Source organism: Athene noctua, chromosome 25, assembly GCF_965140245.1.
Source record: "Athene noctua chromosome 25, bAthNoc1.hap1.1, whole genome shotgun sequence".
NCBI classification, from domain to species: Eukaryota; Metazoa; Chordata; class Aves; order Strigiformes; family Strigidae; genus Athene; species Athene noctua.
The window spans coordinates 6,041,689-6,057,724 of record NC_134061.1 but is presented as its reverse complement, the minus strand read 5'-3'; the positions used below and the strand labels follow the sequence as shown (position 1 = coordinate 6,057,724).

General features: G+C 65.2%; 1 protein-coding gene and 1 pseudogene across 1 annotated transcript; one reads left to right on the top strand and one right to left on the bottom strand.

Moving 5' to 3' along the window:
* Nucleotides 1-52: 52 nt before the first annotated feature.
* On the bottom strand, nucleotides 53-7,701 carry LOC141970109 (C1q-related factor-like; annotated as a pseudogene).
* A 507-nt stretch (nucleotides 7,702-8,208) lies between these two features.
* Nucleotides 8,209-11,586, top strand: LOC141970274 (uncharacterized). Its single transcript, XM_074926732.1, has 2 exons — nucleotides 8,209-8,563; nucleotides 9,422-11,586. The coding sequence occupies exons 1-2, from the start codon at nucleotides 8,532-8,534 to the stop codon at nucleotides 10,044-10,046; spliced, it is 657 nt and encodes a 218-aa protein (XP_074782833.1). The 5' UTR covers nucleotides 8,209-8,531; the 3' UTR covers nucleotides 10,047-11,586.
* Nucleotides 11,587-16,036: the final 4,450 nt, after the last annotated feature.

The window sequence follows — 16,036 nt, the reverse complement described above, 5'->3', positions numbered from 1 at the left end:
CGCTCTTCCCGCCTCGCCCTCCCATTGGCTGTCTGCCCTGCGCGCTGCACCATGGGAGCGGTAGTCCCGCGGCCCCGACCTGGCCGCCATCTTTCCCCCCTCCCCGTCGCCGTCCCGGCCGTGGCGGCCCCCTGCGGCCGGGAGAACCGGCGGCCCGAGCGCTGTCCAGCGGAGAGAGCCCAGCCAAGGGCCCGGCAGGGCTGAGGGGCGCGGGGTCGCCGCCTGCTGCCAGCCACAGCGAGCCGCAGCGGCAGCCTTCTCCTCCCAGCTCCGAGCTGACAGCCCCGGCCCTGAGCAGCTCCCGCTGCCCGGCCGCTGCTGCTCCCGGGGAATTGGTGCTGAGAAACGAGCCCCGGTACCGCCGGGGGACACACACCCACCCGTGCACCCTGTCCCCAGGGCCACCCAGGGGGCCCCAGCGGCTCCTGTCCTCTGACCCCACCGCAGGGGCTCATCGAATTGGGCGGCGTCCTGCTGATACAAGGAAATGATCCCGTGCTTTGAAACTGATTTACTTGTAACAGCTTAGAGCAACTTAAAATAATTTCTGAATATTGCTTAAGAATCCTGCTTGCCCTGACTGTTCTGTTGAAGCTTACCAAGGGCTACTCTGTGCATCTAAACAAAGCATTTTCTGTGGAAACTTACCAAGAACTACTATGTTTGGCAAAAATAGGAGCCATGTCCTTGGAAAGCAGATGGGTTCTGACAAGTTGAGTCTTTGTAGTGCGTAGACAGCCACGTATCGGCAGTAGAAACTGATCTACTGGTGCTTTTAGGTAAGATAGAGTTGGTAAACCAGCTGAAAACCACTCTTGTTGTTCAAGATATTGCCTGAGAGAATCTGCATATGCTCCAAGGAAAAGTACAAGGTGAGGAGGACTGTGAGCCTTCCTCCAACAGACCCCAGAGACACCCACCAGGAGGCAATGGGCAGAGAACATCAACTGCTGACACCAGCATCTAGAGCCAACCCAGCCTCACTCATGCACATGGATATTTGTATTGTGTAATCCAATGAATATGGATATCCACACTTGGTAAGTTTTTGGTAAAATGTGCTGTGGGGGTGCAAGCTTTGCAGAGAAATCCCCTTGCACCCCGGCCGGAGTAAACATACAAACATACCTGCTGTGTAACTCTACTCCAGTTGTAGAGTCTGTTTCTATGAATCGCTGCCTGCACCGAAGCAGCGGTGACAGGTGACCGTGCCGGAGGGTCCTCATGGCTCTGCAGGGCTGGACCGCGTCCCCCCCCCTGCAGTCTGGACGCATGTACCTGAGGGGACACACCTCATGGGGCCACCTGGGCTCTGGGTCAGGGACATGGTGGCGGTGGCACCCCCACTGTCTGCACTGGAGGTGGCAGAGAAGACGCCAGCGCTTGGGGACAGGGGAGCCTCTCCCGGCACCCCCGGCCGGGCCAGTTCAGGAAGCCAAGCGGGGTCGACTGGGGGGGTGGCAGGTGGACCCTGTCCCTGGGCTGGGGGATGTTGGCTCTGCCCCACGCGGGGACACAAACAGCAGACGGGGAGAGGTCACAGCTCTGCTTTACCATGGGGTAGCCCTGGGGTCAGGCAGCAAGGCATCTCCCCCCTGCCCCAGCGCAGCCCCCCAGCACGGGGCTGGACAGGGGGGGCACCCGTATAGACATCTGCGCGTCCTGTACATATATACACGCCAGCAGGGACCCCCGGCCCCGGCACTGCCCCGAGCGTGGGGGGGCAGCGAGGAGTGGGGCACCACGGGGCCAAGCGGGGAGCACAGCCAGGGGATGGGGGCGCAGTGGGGCAGCGCAGGGGGGTCCCCCAGCCTCTTGCTGGTCCCCAGCCCCCTGCGGGACCCCAGCCTTGAATTAGCAGCTGTGGGGTGAGCTAATGGGAAAGGGGGGGTTTGGGGCACCGCACATGGCCTGGATCGCTGTGGGGGGATGCCGTGGGGCTGGACAGTAGCAAAGGGGAGGCTCTAGGGCTGGGCGGCAGTGGGGGGACGCTGTGGGGCTGGGCGGTCTTTGGGGGATACCGTGGGGCTGGAGGTCTATGGGGCGATGCCGTGGGGCCGGGGGGCCGTGGGGCGACGCTGTGGGTGCGGGTTCAGTCCGAGTAGATGATGAAGCCGGAGAAGGTGCTGTACTTGTTGTTGTTGCCGCCGTGGGCTTTGCCCCCGTCCAGCTTGATGAAGACCTCGTCCCCCGCGTCCAGGTGCAGGATGACGCTGTTGCTGGCGTAGTCGTAGTTCTGGTCGGCGTCCTGCGCGATGGCGCTGGCCCGCACCTGCGCAGGGGACACCCGCGTTACCCGGCTCAGGGCACGGCTCTGCCCCGGGTCCCACGGGACACCCGGGGTCCCGGCTCAGCCGCAGCCAGGGAGAGCGCCCGCCAGCTCCGGGGCAGCGTGGGGTGCCCTGACCCCCCCCACGGGTGACGCACCCCGGATGGAGGGGGCTGCCCCCAGCACCGCCCGGAGCCTCTCCCTGACCGGGCAGGCTCCGAGCTGGGGCCCTGGCGCTGGGTTTGGGGCCACAGGCCCAGGCTCGGGTGTGGCACCACGACTCGGAGGCGGGGCCCCAGCTCTGGGTCTGCACGGGGGGGACCCCGGCACGGACACGGAACCACGGCTCCGGACTGGGGTGCAGCACCACAGCTCAGGCACGGGATCCCGTCTCGGGTTTGGATGTGAGTCCACAGCTCTGACATGGGACCCCGACCCTGGGTTCGGATGCAGCACCACGGCTGAGACACGGGACCCCATCTCCGGGTTTGGATGTGGGACCCCGGCTCGGACACGGGACCCTGACCTAGTGCAGCTGCGGGACCGTGGCTCAGAGCTGGGACCCCGACTCTGGATTCGGACACAGGACCGTGGCTCAGATGTGGGACCCCGGCTCGGACACAGGACTGCGTCTCCAAGCCCAGCCCGGCCCCAACCAACCTGATTCTCCTGCACATCTTCCCATGAGCTCCCTGTGGACCCTGAGCGTGTAGCGAGGCTGAGCTCAAATCCCCGCAAAACAAGCCTCGCTCTGCACCCTGATCCCGGCCTGCTGGGGGGCGGGATGCTCCCCCCGAGAAATATTTCCTCCGTGCCAGAGGACAAGGCCGGGAGGTGCCGGCAGAGCCGGAGGTGCCGTAACTGCCTGGCAAAGAAGCTCCGTGGCTGGAGCCTGCTGCCACTGCAGAATTATTTGGGTAATCAAATCTCCGCCGGCGCCTTGCCGGGAGATCGCGCAGCGCTGGGTGACAGCGACAAGCCGGCAGGTAAAATCCCAAATGAAATAAATGCAAAAGCGACGCGCTGGGGAGAAGATGCTCCTAATTACAACCGACAACAATGGGCTCTTAATTGGCTCACGCTGGGTGGGGAGGGTCCTCTCCTCATCTCCCCGAGCCGACAGGCAGCCTGCGATGGCGTGCTCAGACACTGTTAACTCTGGAACCTACCGATGTCCCAGCAGGTGGTCCCGTGCTCTCACCCACGCAGCCGTATCCCTCGTGCCATCACCAACACTATCACCCTGTTAATATTCACCCTGTGTATAACCCGCCACCACGAGGGTCCCCATCCCTGGGGGAGGACACCCGGTGAATCTCAGGGGGTCACAGTGTCCCAGTCTCCGGGGGGTGTTGCCTCACAGAGGGTCATGCTGAGGAAGAGGAGGGAGGAAGAAGCAGGGGGGAGGGAGAACGAGGGGAAGCTTTTTGGCGCCGGGCTCTGCTGCCATCGTGTCCCTCCCCCTGCAGCCAGAGCCGCCCAGTGCCATCCATCTTCCCTCGTTAAGGAGCTGCCTCGTCACCACGTGCCCGCCAGCCCTTCGCGCTAACCAGGGAAGACAAATGGCAGCGCCAGGCTGGCCTGAGCCGCTCCCGGCACCACGGTGGCAGAGGAAGTGGGGGCTGCCACCAAGTCCCCCCCTCGGATGGTCTCATCCCCCTCGTGCTGCTCTGTGCCTCAGTTTCTCCGTGCCACAGCCCGGCGCAGCCCCGGGGGGTGGGAACCATGGGGGGGACATGGCCCCCAGCCCCCGCCGCTGGCTCTGCTGCAGCCGCTGTCACTGACCCCGGTGACACTGCTGGGGGGTGTCACCAGCCCTGGGGTCACTGGGATGGTCCCCGACGTGGCCGGCTGCGCCCCAGGGCCCTGGGCTGGCAGGGGGACGGGGGGCAGCGGGGCTGAGCTGCTCGCGGTGACGCTCGGTGCCTCGGGGACACCATGTGCCCCACGTGCCACGGCCACCGTGGCCCAGGACCCCAATGTGTGGCTGTGGGCGCTCCCCAGCACCCCCAAGTGTAGTGGCGGGCGCCCCCCAGCACCCCCAGACATATGCCGGGTGCCCTCCCAGCACCCCCAGGCGCAGCAGTGGGTGCCTCCCTTCGGACCCCTCTGGGCATGGCGGTGGGTGCCCCCCAGCACCCTTGGGGGCAGTAGCAGGTGGCCCCCTGGGCCCCCAGGCACAACACTGGGTGCCCCCAGAATCCCCCCCCAGCAAGGGGGTCCCCCCTGGGGACTGTCCCCAGGCCCCCAACCACAGGGACCCCCCCGGGGCTGTGCCCCTCCCCAGGCCTTTGGCTACACGAGGCAGCCGGGGCCACAGTCACCCCCACCACGGGGACCCCAGAACCGCCCCGTTCCGACCCCGTCCGTCCGTCCGTCCAACCGTCCAGCACCCGCCCCCACCCCGCTGCCCCACTCGCCTGTCTATGGGCTAATACAAATAAGAATAATTAATGCTAATTAACCACCAGGAGCAGCTCCCTTCCAGCGCCGGGGCTCCCCTGGCTCTCATTAACTCCAGCCCCGATGCAGGGTGAGGGGCTGTGCCCAGAACCAGCAGCGCCCAGAGGAAAGTGGGGGGGTCAGACGGACACCCCCGAGTTATAATTCCCTAGGAGGAGGCTGGCATCGACCCCTGTCTACCAGGAAACACCCCGGCAACCCCCGACCCCCCAGCTTTGCCAGGGATGGAGCATTTTTGGTAACAAATCCCTAATTAACCCAATTTTCTCATTTTTGGGGGTATTTTTGGGGTACCTTTTTGAAACTCTCCCGCTGGAGCCAGCCCGCTGAAACGCTCCCCTGCCTCCCGAGCCGCTTCTTTATAAATATTGGAGTGGCGATACCTCGTTAGTAATTAACAACCAGTTAATTAAGCTGCATCGCGCGCCCGACCAAGTGCAGTTCCTCTTGTCGAGGGGCTCCGTAGCTTCTGGAAATTCATCCAGGAGCGTCCGGGTGCATCAATCCCCCACCAGGCTGGGGGGGTCAGAGCTCAGTGGAGGGCAGGAGAAGGCAGGAAGGTTTGGGGGTGTCCCCAAAAATACTTTTGTGGAGGAATAAGGGGTTGAGGTGTTTTTTTGGGGATGCTCAGTCTGGAGTTACACAGATGCTGCTTGGGAGAAAGAGCCAGGGGTGCCAAGCGTCGCCAGGACCCTCCAAAATTTGGGACTGGAGTGGGGGACACACAAAAAAAAAAAAAAAAAAAAAAAAAATTAAACTGTTTGGATGGAGAAAAAAAGCTGAGCGGCTTCTGCCTCTGCTGCCCTCCCGACTCAGGGGTTTTAAGAGCCGAGGGGTGAAGTGCTGTGGCTATGACAGGGCTCCCAATTCCCCACACCCCCCCCCAGCTGTTTTTGGGGGTTGATAACGCAAGTTTGGGTTCATTTGGTGTCGTACATCCTCAGGATAAGGATGCACCACAGGGCTGGATGCCGGGAGAAGACGGGAAGTGGGAGCGGGGTGGGATGAATCCCGGTGAGGATGCCGGTTGTGGTGACACCCAAGGGAACTGAGCTCAGGTGACGTTTTGGGGGTCACGACCACATCTTGGGCCTCAGGTCATGGCTGGGGGGACACAGTGTGAGAAAGGGGCAGCGCTATGGACATCACCCGAAAACAGCGGGGATGGAGGGTCTCGGGATTGGGAGGATTTTCAGATGGACGGGGTCTGGGGGGGATGCCGGAGTGGGGCGGGGGACAGGGACGGAGCCAGCCTCGGGGTGTCCCCCCATGGTGTCCCCTCGCAGCCCGGACGGGATGAGGACATGTCTCCTCACCCAGCGGCAGCAGGACTGGCTCTGGGCCGGGGGGGCTGCACCCCACAATTGGGGCAGAAGCTGCCCCCTCCAGGGACTGTCCCCTGTGGAGGAGCCTTGTCCCTGCCGGGGAGGGCAGGACACCCTGGGGACACTGTGGGGACACCCCAAGGCACCCCAGAGGCATGACAGGGCACGTCTGTGGGGCCAAGGAAAGGACCAAGGGGACCCTTGGGGACATGGCAGGGCAGCCTGGCTGTGGTGGCAGCGTGTGCCCCCAGTGCTGGGAGAGGGACGGGGTACCCGGGGGAGCATCTCTGGGCACGGGAGCAAGATGGGGCACCCCGGGGGTGCACCCGGAGCCCAAAACTGCTACTGGAGAAAGGATGGGGCACCCCTGGGGTGCATCTTTGGGGCTGGGAGTTGGATGGGGCACCCCAGGAACACACTCAGGGCCCATCATCGCTACTGGGAAAAACACAGAGCCTCTTGGGGGCAAATCTCCAGGGCTGGCAGAAGGATGGGCCATGCCGTGGATGCATCTCTGGAGCTGGGAGCAGGACAGGGCACCCTGGGGATGCACCCAGCGCCCAGCACTGCCACTGGAGAAGGATGTGGCATCCTGGGGTGCATCCCTGGGGCTGGGAAAAGGACGGGGCTCCCCGGGGGAAGCACCCAGAGCTCATCGTCAGCACTGGGAGAAGGATGTGACATACTGAGGGTTCACCTCTGGGGCCAGGAGAAGGATGGAGCACCCAGGGGGTGCATCCCTGGGGCTGGGAAAAGGACGGGGCACCCTGAGGAAGCACCCAGCGCCCTTCTCCGGTGCTGGGGGGGCAGTGACATCTCCCGTCCCCGCGGGGGGGCTGGTAGTTAGGATGGCCAGCCCTTACCTGGCCGTTTTTGCAGAGGTCGGCCCACATGCTGGTGCCGTCGCCGCCGCGCATGAGGACGTGCTAGGTGAAGAAGCAGGTGCCGGGGATGGCGCAGGTGAACTTGCCGGAGGCAGCGTCGTAGCTGTTGCCCAGGTTGGTGACCACGTCGTCGAACTTGAGGACCTCGTAGCCCTCGTGGGGGTTCTTGAGGCCGGCGTAGAATGCGACGCGCGGCACCGTGCTGTAGTTTGCCGCACTCACGGCACCCGTAGCCCCTGGTCCCGGTAATCCCGATGGTCCTGGTCGTCCCACTTCACCCCGTGCCCCCACCGGTCCCGGTGGTCCCGGTTCTCCCGGTGGTCCCGGCGGCCCCGGTTTCCCCGGTCGCCCCGGCTTGCCCTGGGGACCCTGCACCAGGGTGGAAGGCGGCGGGAGAGGTCCGCGTTCGGCCGGTTGCGGAGCGGGTGCGGCGGCGGGGCCGTAGGGCTCGCAGACCATCCGGCATGTCCCCAGCATCTCGTAGCGTCCGTCGGTACCGGCGGAGCTCACCAGCACCGGGATGAGCACCACCAGCACCAGCACCATCACCACCCCCGCCGCGGCCGCCAGTAAAGTTTTGCGGCCCAGGCTGAGCCGCCGCCCGGCCGGGGCGCGTTGTCGGCCGGGGGCGGGAATGGTGGCGGTGGGGGGGAGCAGGGCGGCGGCGGCGCGGGGGGGCTCGGGGGTGGCGGCGGCGGTGGCCGCTCCGCTGCGCTCCGCTGGCTCCGGTGCGCCCCGCGCCCGCCCAGGCCACGCCCACTGTCACCGGGCCACGCCCCCTCCCGCCCCGACCGCGCCCTCCGACACGCCCCGTCCCGCCCCGGACACGCCCACGCCCCGCGCGGGGACACGCCCCCTCTGCCGCGCCCCCCGCCCCCCCGCAGCCACTCGCGCCCGCACCCGCCCGTGACCCGGGGTCTCCGTGGGGCCCCGGTCCCCCCGCCCCCGGCTGCCCCCCTGAACCCCCCCACCGCTGGGGACCCCTCCGTGGCCCCGTCCCGTCCCCCCCCCCGACCCGCGTGGGCCGTCCCCGCGCGGTCACCCCGAGCCACGCCCTGTCCCCACGGGCCCAAGCGGTGCCACCCCCGGCCCCGAGCAGCCGCCGGCCCCGCACCCACGGGGGCCGGAGCTCCGTCACCTCCGAGCCCGGCAGCCGGCGGCTGGGGACACCCTTGGGACCCATCACCTGTGTCCCCACGGGGGACAGTCCCCAGAGCACACCCAGGGCCCTTCCCTCCCACCCGCCTCAGTTTCCCCGCCCGGAGGGTCGGGCTCTGCGGGCGCCCACGCCTCGGGACAGCCCGGGTGACACTCGCGTGGCCAAGCACCCACCCCCCAGGAGCACCCATCGGGGTCAACCGCGGGGTTGCAGGACAGGATGTCACCGCCGGTGGCAAAGGCCATGGTGACAATGGGGCACCCACGGGTGCCACCGCGGGGACGGCCGGGCCACGCTAAGGGGTGACAGCCACACAAAAGAGCCGTCCCCGGGGGGCTGAGCACCGGCGGGCTCGTGACACGGGGACACACGGCTGCGCCCGCTCCGCCGCCTGCCATCTCCATCAGCCTCGGCGGGGACAGCAGGACGCGATGGCAAGTGACAGCCGCCGCCAGCGCCGGGGGTGAGCGAAGGACACAGGGACGGGAGGGGGACACGTGGGGGGACAGGGTGGGACACACACACACACACACACACACACACACACACGCACACACGCAGCCGGGGCTTTGGTGGCCCCAGGTGACAACACCAAGGTGGTGTCAACCCTGGTGGCACTTATGGGGTCCATGAGGTCATCACCCAACCCCCCAATCCCACCCTGGGGGCACGTCCCCTTCCTGTGTCACACCCGCGCGGTGTCTCCAGACTCCAGGGGACAAGCGGGGCACAGACCCCAGCCCGCCAACCCAAAAGGGGGGGGACCAAGGGGACACTTGGCAGCCCATCGATCACCCCTGCATCCCACCCCAGCTCCCGCAGAGCCTTTAATTTAATCAGTGTGCAAAAATCAATTAGCCAGCTTTAAGGAGGCAATTATTCCCGGGCCTTAACGAGGCTTGGGGGGGGGAGAGTATTTTGGGGTGGGAGTGCTGTCAGCCCCGTGACCCCCCCCAAGCTGTCCTGTCATGTCATTGGCTCCTTCCTGGTTCTTCTCTCCATCGTGTGCGTGTCCCCCCCCGACTCCTCGTTATCTTTCTTTTTTAACGAGAGCCTAAAAATACGCCTCGCCGAGGTCACGGGCTGCGTGAGTCACCCGCCAGCGCTGCGCTGCGGTGCCCGGGGTGGGCAAGGGGCTCTGCGTGGGGACGGGGTGGCTGTGGCAGGACACAGGGGGGACACAGGCGCGCCCGGGTTGCATCAGGGCACTCGTGTCACCGGGAGGGTGAGGGGACATCCTCGGCGCTGGCCACAGTGTCCTCGAGTGATGGGACCACAGCCCCAGGCCACCCCATTGCCACAGGTCATTGTGTCCCCACAGCACGGCCAGCGGCCAGGAACATCTCACCACCCGGGGCCAGCACGTCGCCACGGCACGGCCAGCGGACCGGAACATCTCACCACCCTGGGCCAGCACGTCGCCACGGCACGGCCAGCGGACCGGAACATCTCACCACCCTGGGCCACCACGTCGCCACGGCACGGCCAGCGGACCGGAACATCTCACCACCCTGGGCCACCACGTCGCCACGGCACGGCCAGCGGACCGGAACATCTCACCACCCTGGGCCAGCACGTCGCCACGGCACGGCCAGCGGACCGGAACATCTCACCACCCTGGGCCAGCACGTCGCCACGGCACGGCCAGCGGACCGGAACATCTCACCACCCGGGGCCACCACGTCGCCACGGCACGGCCAGCGGACCGGAACATCTCACCACCCTGGGCCACCACGTCGCCATGGCACGGCCAGCGGACCGGAACATCTCACCACCCTGGGCCAGCACGTCGCCACGGCACGGCCAGCGGACCGGAACATCTCACCACCCTGGGCCACCACCTCCCCATGGTACGGCCACCAGCCCAGGTCACCTTCCCCCCCCCCCAAGCCATCATGTCCCAGTCCCAGGCCACCTTACTGCCACAGTCCACTGTGTACCAATGACAGGTCCACCACCCCAGGCTACCACGTCCCCGGCCATGTCCCTACAGCCTGGCTACAGAGCCGTGATGGCTTCACCACCACCCTGGGGCAGCAGCACCCTATGGATGGGGACAGCACCCCCAGGTGACCCTGGCTGGAGGCCCCAAGGTGGTCCCTGTCCCTGTCCCCAACCCCAGTAGAGGGAGGGGGTGCAGCGCAGCCCCCCAAGCCGGCTCTGAGCCAGCTCTGTCCACCTGGGGACAGACAACTGATGGCAAATCTGCAAAGGGCCACATTTGTGATAGCGGGAGGGGGACAAGGGACACAGCTTGGAGGTGACAGCAGTGGCTGCAGTGGCAGCGGGGGCTGCAGTGGCTGCGGCTGCGGCGGCGGCTCTGCTCGACGCCAGCCGCTGTTGTTCCTCTGCAAAGGTTGAGCAAACAGCAGCGCTCACAGAATTGATGCGCAGCCGAGCCCCCGGCTGTTTGCTCTGGCAGTGTGACGCGGGGAGGTGAGTGGGCGATGCCGGGGGGCCCTGATCGATGCTGCGGGGCACAGGTTCAGCCTGGGGGGTGGATGTTCCCCCCCTCCCTGCCTGCTGCTCACTGGGGAGCTCATTAAGGGGATTTGGGAAAGGGTGAGGGCAGCCAGGCCAGGCCAGGGGCTTTCGTAGGGCTCAGCGCTGCTCCGTGCCTCAGTTTCCCATCCCAACACTGTGGCAGGGCGGGACCTGCTCTGCAGCTGCGCCACAGATGCTGCCCGTAGGACCACGCATCGCTGGGGGGGACATGGTGTCTTGGGGACACTGTGCCCGGGTGGCACCCTGGCACCTGCTGCCCAGCCCCTGCTGAGCAACAGTAATTAGGACTCAGAGCCTGAAATAACTAACGAACCCGACGTTGGCCCACACGGACGAGCTTAGGGAGGGAGCTGGTGTTGGCAAGCTGTCCCTGATGATTTTGGGTGCTGTCCTGCAAAATCATGCCGTGTCCTCAGGGTGGGGCCCAGGAGGGGCTGTGGGAGGGAGACACCCAGCTGTGGGCAGTGAGGGCAGGGCTGGGCCCTCAGCCCCTGGCCGGGGTGGGCAGGACCCCCCAGGGCAATGGGAGCCTGGGCTGCACAGGCTGGGGCATTGCTGGGAAGGCGGCCAGGTCCGCTGAGCTCCCACCTGGGGCTTCCCCTGCTGGTTCCCACTGCCTTGATGGCATCCACCCATCATTCCATCCATCCTTCCATCCATCCATCCATCCATCCATCCATCCACCCATCATTCCATCCATCCATCCATCCATCCATCCATCCATCCATCCATCCTTCCATCCATCCATCCTTCCTTCCATCCATCCATCCTTCCATCCATTCCTGCATCCAGTAGCCCCCCCCGGCAGGACCCGGTGGCCCCTCCTGTGCAGGCTGTGCCCCGCTCTCAAGGGAGGACACCAGCCCCTCCAGCCACACAGCCTCCAGCCCCGCGTCCCCTCCATCCCTGAGACAGGGCACCACGGCCGCCTCGCCAGGAGGCAGATCATTAAAAGGAGGCATTCCCAAGGAGTTTTCCAGGCTGTTTGTGCCCGGGGAGAGGTGGCGCCAGCACAGGTCAGCGCGGCCCCATGGACCCATCCTGAGGTGGAGATGGTCCCGGCAGGAGCCAACACCTGCCTCTTGGTGCCAGGCTGGGGAGAAAAGGGGTCAAACCCTCCAGGGCTGGAGGTGCCTCTGGCCAGGGCTGGGCTGGGAGGTGTCCGGTGCCCCGCTTGCTGTGATGAGTGTGTCAGGGCTCAGCGGGGTGGCAGGGACGTGCCACTCAACACCCAGCCCAGGAGATGAGGGACACCTGGGGACAGGGCTGCAGGACAGAGGCAAGGGCGAGGCGGGTCCCAGCACCCGCCACAACAGGGGCAGATGGTGCTCCTGGTTGGCTGCCTGCCCACTGGCTGGTTGGCTGGCTGGCTCTTTGGGTAGCTGGCTGGTGGCCAGATGGCTAGCTGGCTGGTTGGACACATGGATAGCTCATTGGCCAGTCGGCCAGTTGCCTGCCTGGCTAGCCACATAGCTAGATGGCTAGTTGGATGCTTGGGCAGCTCCTCGGCCAGTTGCCTGCCTGGCTAGCTGCACAGCTAGATGGCTGGTTGGCTGGCTGGCAGGTAGATGACTGGTCAGCTGCTTGGCTGACTGGCTGGCCAACCAGCTGGTTGGCTGGTTGGTAGAAGGCTAGGTGGTGGGTTGACTGACTGGCTGGCTGGTTGGTTGGCTAGCTGGCCAGCTGTCTGGTTGATTGCCTGGCTGGCTTGTTAGCTAGATGGCTGGCTGGCTGGCCAGTTGACCAACAGGCTGTTTGGCTAGCTGGTTGATTGGCTGGCCAGTTGACCAGTTGGCTGGTGGAGGGCCAGTTGACCCAGGGGGTTTGCTGGCTGGCCAGCAGCAGGCTGATTGGCTAGCTGGCCAGCTGGGTTAGACCTGGCCTCGGGGACAGGGACATGCCAGCACCCCCAGCCCAACGGCAGGCACCATCCCTTGCCCAGTGAGGGGAGCCCAGCTGCAGGCAGGGGGACAAGGTGGGGGCGGCACATCCCCCCCGTCCCTGTCCCCATCACGCTGCCTCTCATTACGGACACGGCAGGGCCGCCACCCTCCCGCCGTGCAGCAATTAAGGGCTGCCAACACGGCTACTTAATTAGAGCTGGGCTGATGGGGTGGGCTGGTGAGTGATGGGAAGTGGCTGCTCGCCTGGCAGCCGGGTCCAGCCATGGGGCCACTGGACAGAGGGGACAGGCTCGGGGACGTGGGGTGGGGATTAGCGGGCACTTGGGCTGCTGGCACCTGCGGGGCTGTCCCCAGGGCGCCCCACGGCTGGCAGGGATGGCGTGTGACACAGCTGGGGGATGCGCAGTGACACTGGGTGACAACCCACGGGATGTGCAGGGGGTGGCACTGGGGTGTACCCTGTGCAGTGACAGTGTGTGACACCCCAGGCCATGCCGTGACAATAACACCCGGTGACACCCCGTGGGCCACGCGGCGACAGCGACACTGGGTGATACGCTGCGGGACAGCAGTGACAGTGACGCTGCGTGACACCCCGTGGGCCATGCAGTGACACAGCGCTGTGTGACATCCCGTGCACCAGGCACTGATGGTGACTCTGTATGACAACCCACGGGAGCTGCAGTGACACTGTGTGGCACCCAGCGGCCCCGCGGTGACAATGACACCCTGTGCACTGCGCGGTGACAGTGACACCGTGTGACACCCCAGGGAGCAACAGTGACACTGTGTGATACCGCAGGGCTGCGCAGCAGCACCAGGTGACACGAATGGGACTGTGCAGCCATGATGACATGGTGTGACACCCCAGGGGCCGTGCAGTGACAGTGACACCGTGCCACACCCCAGGGACCGTGCAGGGACAGGAACACCTGTGACACCAGGGGCCATGCAGGTCCCTGCTGGGGGTCCCTCCCTCGTGGGTATTGGGGCCCCCACCCAGCCCATACCTGGGGACAGTCCCCACTGCGGATGTCACCCTGTGCCTGCGGAGGGAGGACCTGCCAGGTCCAGGACACCTGCACCCCCCCACCTGCCCGGTGGGTGCCCCGTGATGGGTGCTGGGGAGGGGGTGCACCAGGGAAGGGGTGCTCTGGGGAGGGGGTGCCCAGGAGAAGGTGTACACTGAGGAGGGGGTGCTCCAGGGAAGGGGTGCACAGGAAAAGGGGTGCACTGGAGAAGAGGGTGCTCTGGGGTGGGGGGGTGCTCCGGGAAGGGGGTGCACCAGAAAAGGGGTGCTCCAGGGAGGGGGTGCACTGGGGAGAGGGTGCACCAGGAGGGAGTGCTCTGTGGAAGGGGGTGCACCGGTGAAGGGGTTATTCTGGGGAGGGGGGGCACCAGGAAAGGGGGGCTCTGAGGAAGGGTGTGCTTCAAGGAAGGAGGTGCTCTGGGAAGGGGGTGCTGCAGGGTCGGGGTGCAGCAGGACAGGGTGCTCCAGGAGTGGGGTGCTCCATGGAAGGGGTGTTCCAGGGAGGGGCTTCACTGGGGAAGGGATGCCCTAGGGAAGGGGTGCTCCAGGAATGGGGTGCGCAGGAGAAAGGGTGAGCTGGGGAGGGGATGCACAGGAGAGGAGCAGCCGTCTGTCACGAGCCCCCAGCAGCCGCAGCGGAATTGATCCGGCCGCCAATTTGCAGCAGTTAAATATTTGGGTTGCGCGCGGCCGGGCCGGCTCCTGCTCAAACAGCCCTCGGTGAGAGGAGACGGATGGGCCACGGCGAGCCGCTGCTCCAGACACGGCCCGATCGATGGCGGGAGGCGCAGCGAGAAGGGGCGGCCTCAGCACATGGGGCTGGGGGGATGCAGCGGCGATAGGGGATGCGGCACAGAGCCCTCGGGCCTCCGCTGGCACCCGCGGGCCACTTGGAGCCCATGTGGCGGCAGCATCCGTGTCACAAGTGCAGGGGTCTCAGCCAGGGGGTCCCTGCTGGGGCCGGACAGGCGCTGCCCTTCAGGCCCCCTCCACGGCCATCGATTGAGCTATCGAGGCCACCCAGCAGCCTGCGGAGCAGAGCCATCAGGCACCCGCTGGGTACAGCTGCGGGCTGAGCCAGGTGGCCACCGGCATGGACACAGCGGGTCCTGCCAGCGGGTCCCCAAGGGGGGTTGGCTGGGGACTGCCCGGGAGCGGGACCCAGGCAGGTCTGCAGGTGCCATGGCCAGGTACCAGGGGGCACCCACGGGAGGCACTTGGTGGCCAAGCACCAGGCTGAGGAGCCTTTCCCGGGTGGGTGCCAACACCCAGGCACGCAGCCCACCCATGGGCTCACCCCCAGCTCAGCCCAGGACACTGGGCACCCCCAAACCAGGCACCCCAAGGCCACACCGGCCCCACGGCCAGAGCTGTGGGGAGCCCTGCGCCTCGCCACCCCCCTGAAATCACTCACCCCCCGGGCCCTGCTAAACTCGTTAGTGGCCGGCAAACGTCAGCAGGGCAGGAGCAAAGCGCCAAACGTGATTACAGCGCCCGTCTCACTTTCTCCTTCCCCCCCCCGGCCTCATCGCAGCCCCATTTATCGCGGTGGCGAGCCAGGAGGGAGGAAGGCAATCAGCGCTTATCTCGGGCTGAGGCTGTCCTGCTCCAGCCCTGATTTATGGCTGGCTGCGAGGGGCTCCCGGCACCACCACCGCAATTAAGGGAGCATTAAAAAGCAGGGGAGGGAACCGGCAGAGGGCCGACACTCTGGCCTCCAGCCTCAGCTGGGACTCGGTCCCAAAAAACCTGCTATTTCTGTCCCTCTGGTACATACCTCTGCAGGCAGGCAGCTTGCTGGGAGAATTACGGCAGGGGTAAAAGTGCACTTGGAAGAGTTACTCTAGAAACCACATCCAAACGGGGTTTGAAAACACTTGTGCTGTCACAGGGCCTGTACAGATATAAGATCCACAGTTCAAGGTATAAATATTTAACAAGCTTGGGTTTGAACTGTACACAAGGGTAGAGAGTCCAGCCTGTTCCTGCAGATGTTACAGGCAGGAGCCAGAACCAGTTTTTCCCCAAATACACCATTTGTTGGTGTATTTGGTCTGTGCCAACTAAATCAAGCAGGGGGGAAAGCTGAAACATGAGCCACAGAGGCTAGTCAGGCTGGAAAACTCCAGTTATTCCTGCTGTGAGGAACGGTGCCCTGGGAGATGTAACCCAGAGCCATGAGGAAGTGGCTTTTAAAGACTGAGGTGCCCAAATTTTCCCTGTATCTTGACTCCTTCGGTTTCTGGGCACAGCACAAGTCAGTCGCCTCAAGCCACACACCCAGCGTGCCACGGGCCAAAAGGCATCCTCCAGCGCCATGCTACACACCCAGTCCTGCTCCTTGCTCCCATCCTTGACTCTGACGGGGCCTGGCACACTGACAGACTGGTGTTTGGCTTGAGGGGGCTGCAATGAGAAAAAAAAATAATCATAAAATACATCGCTAGCCTGGTGGGGAAAAACCCGCGAGCACAACTGCCACCATGCCCCAGCCCCC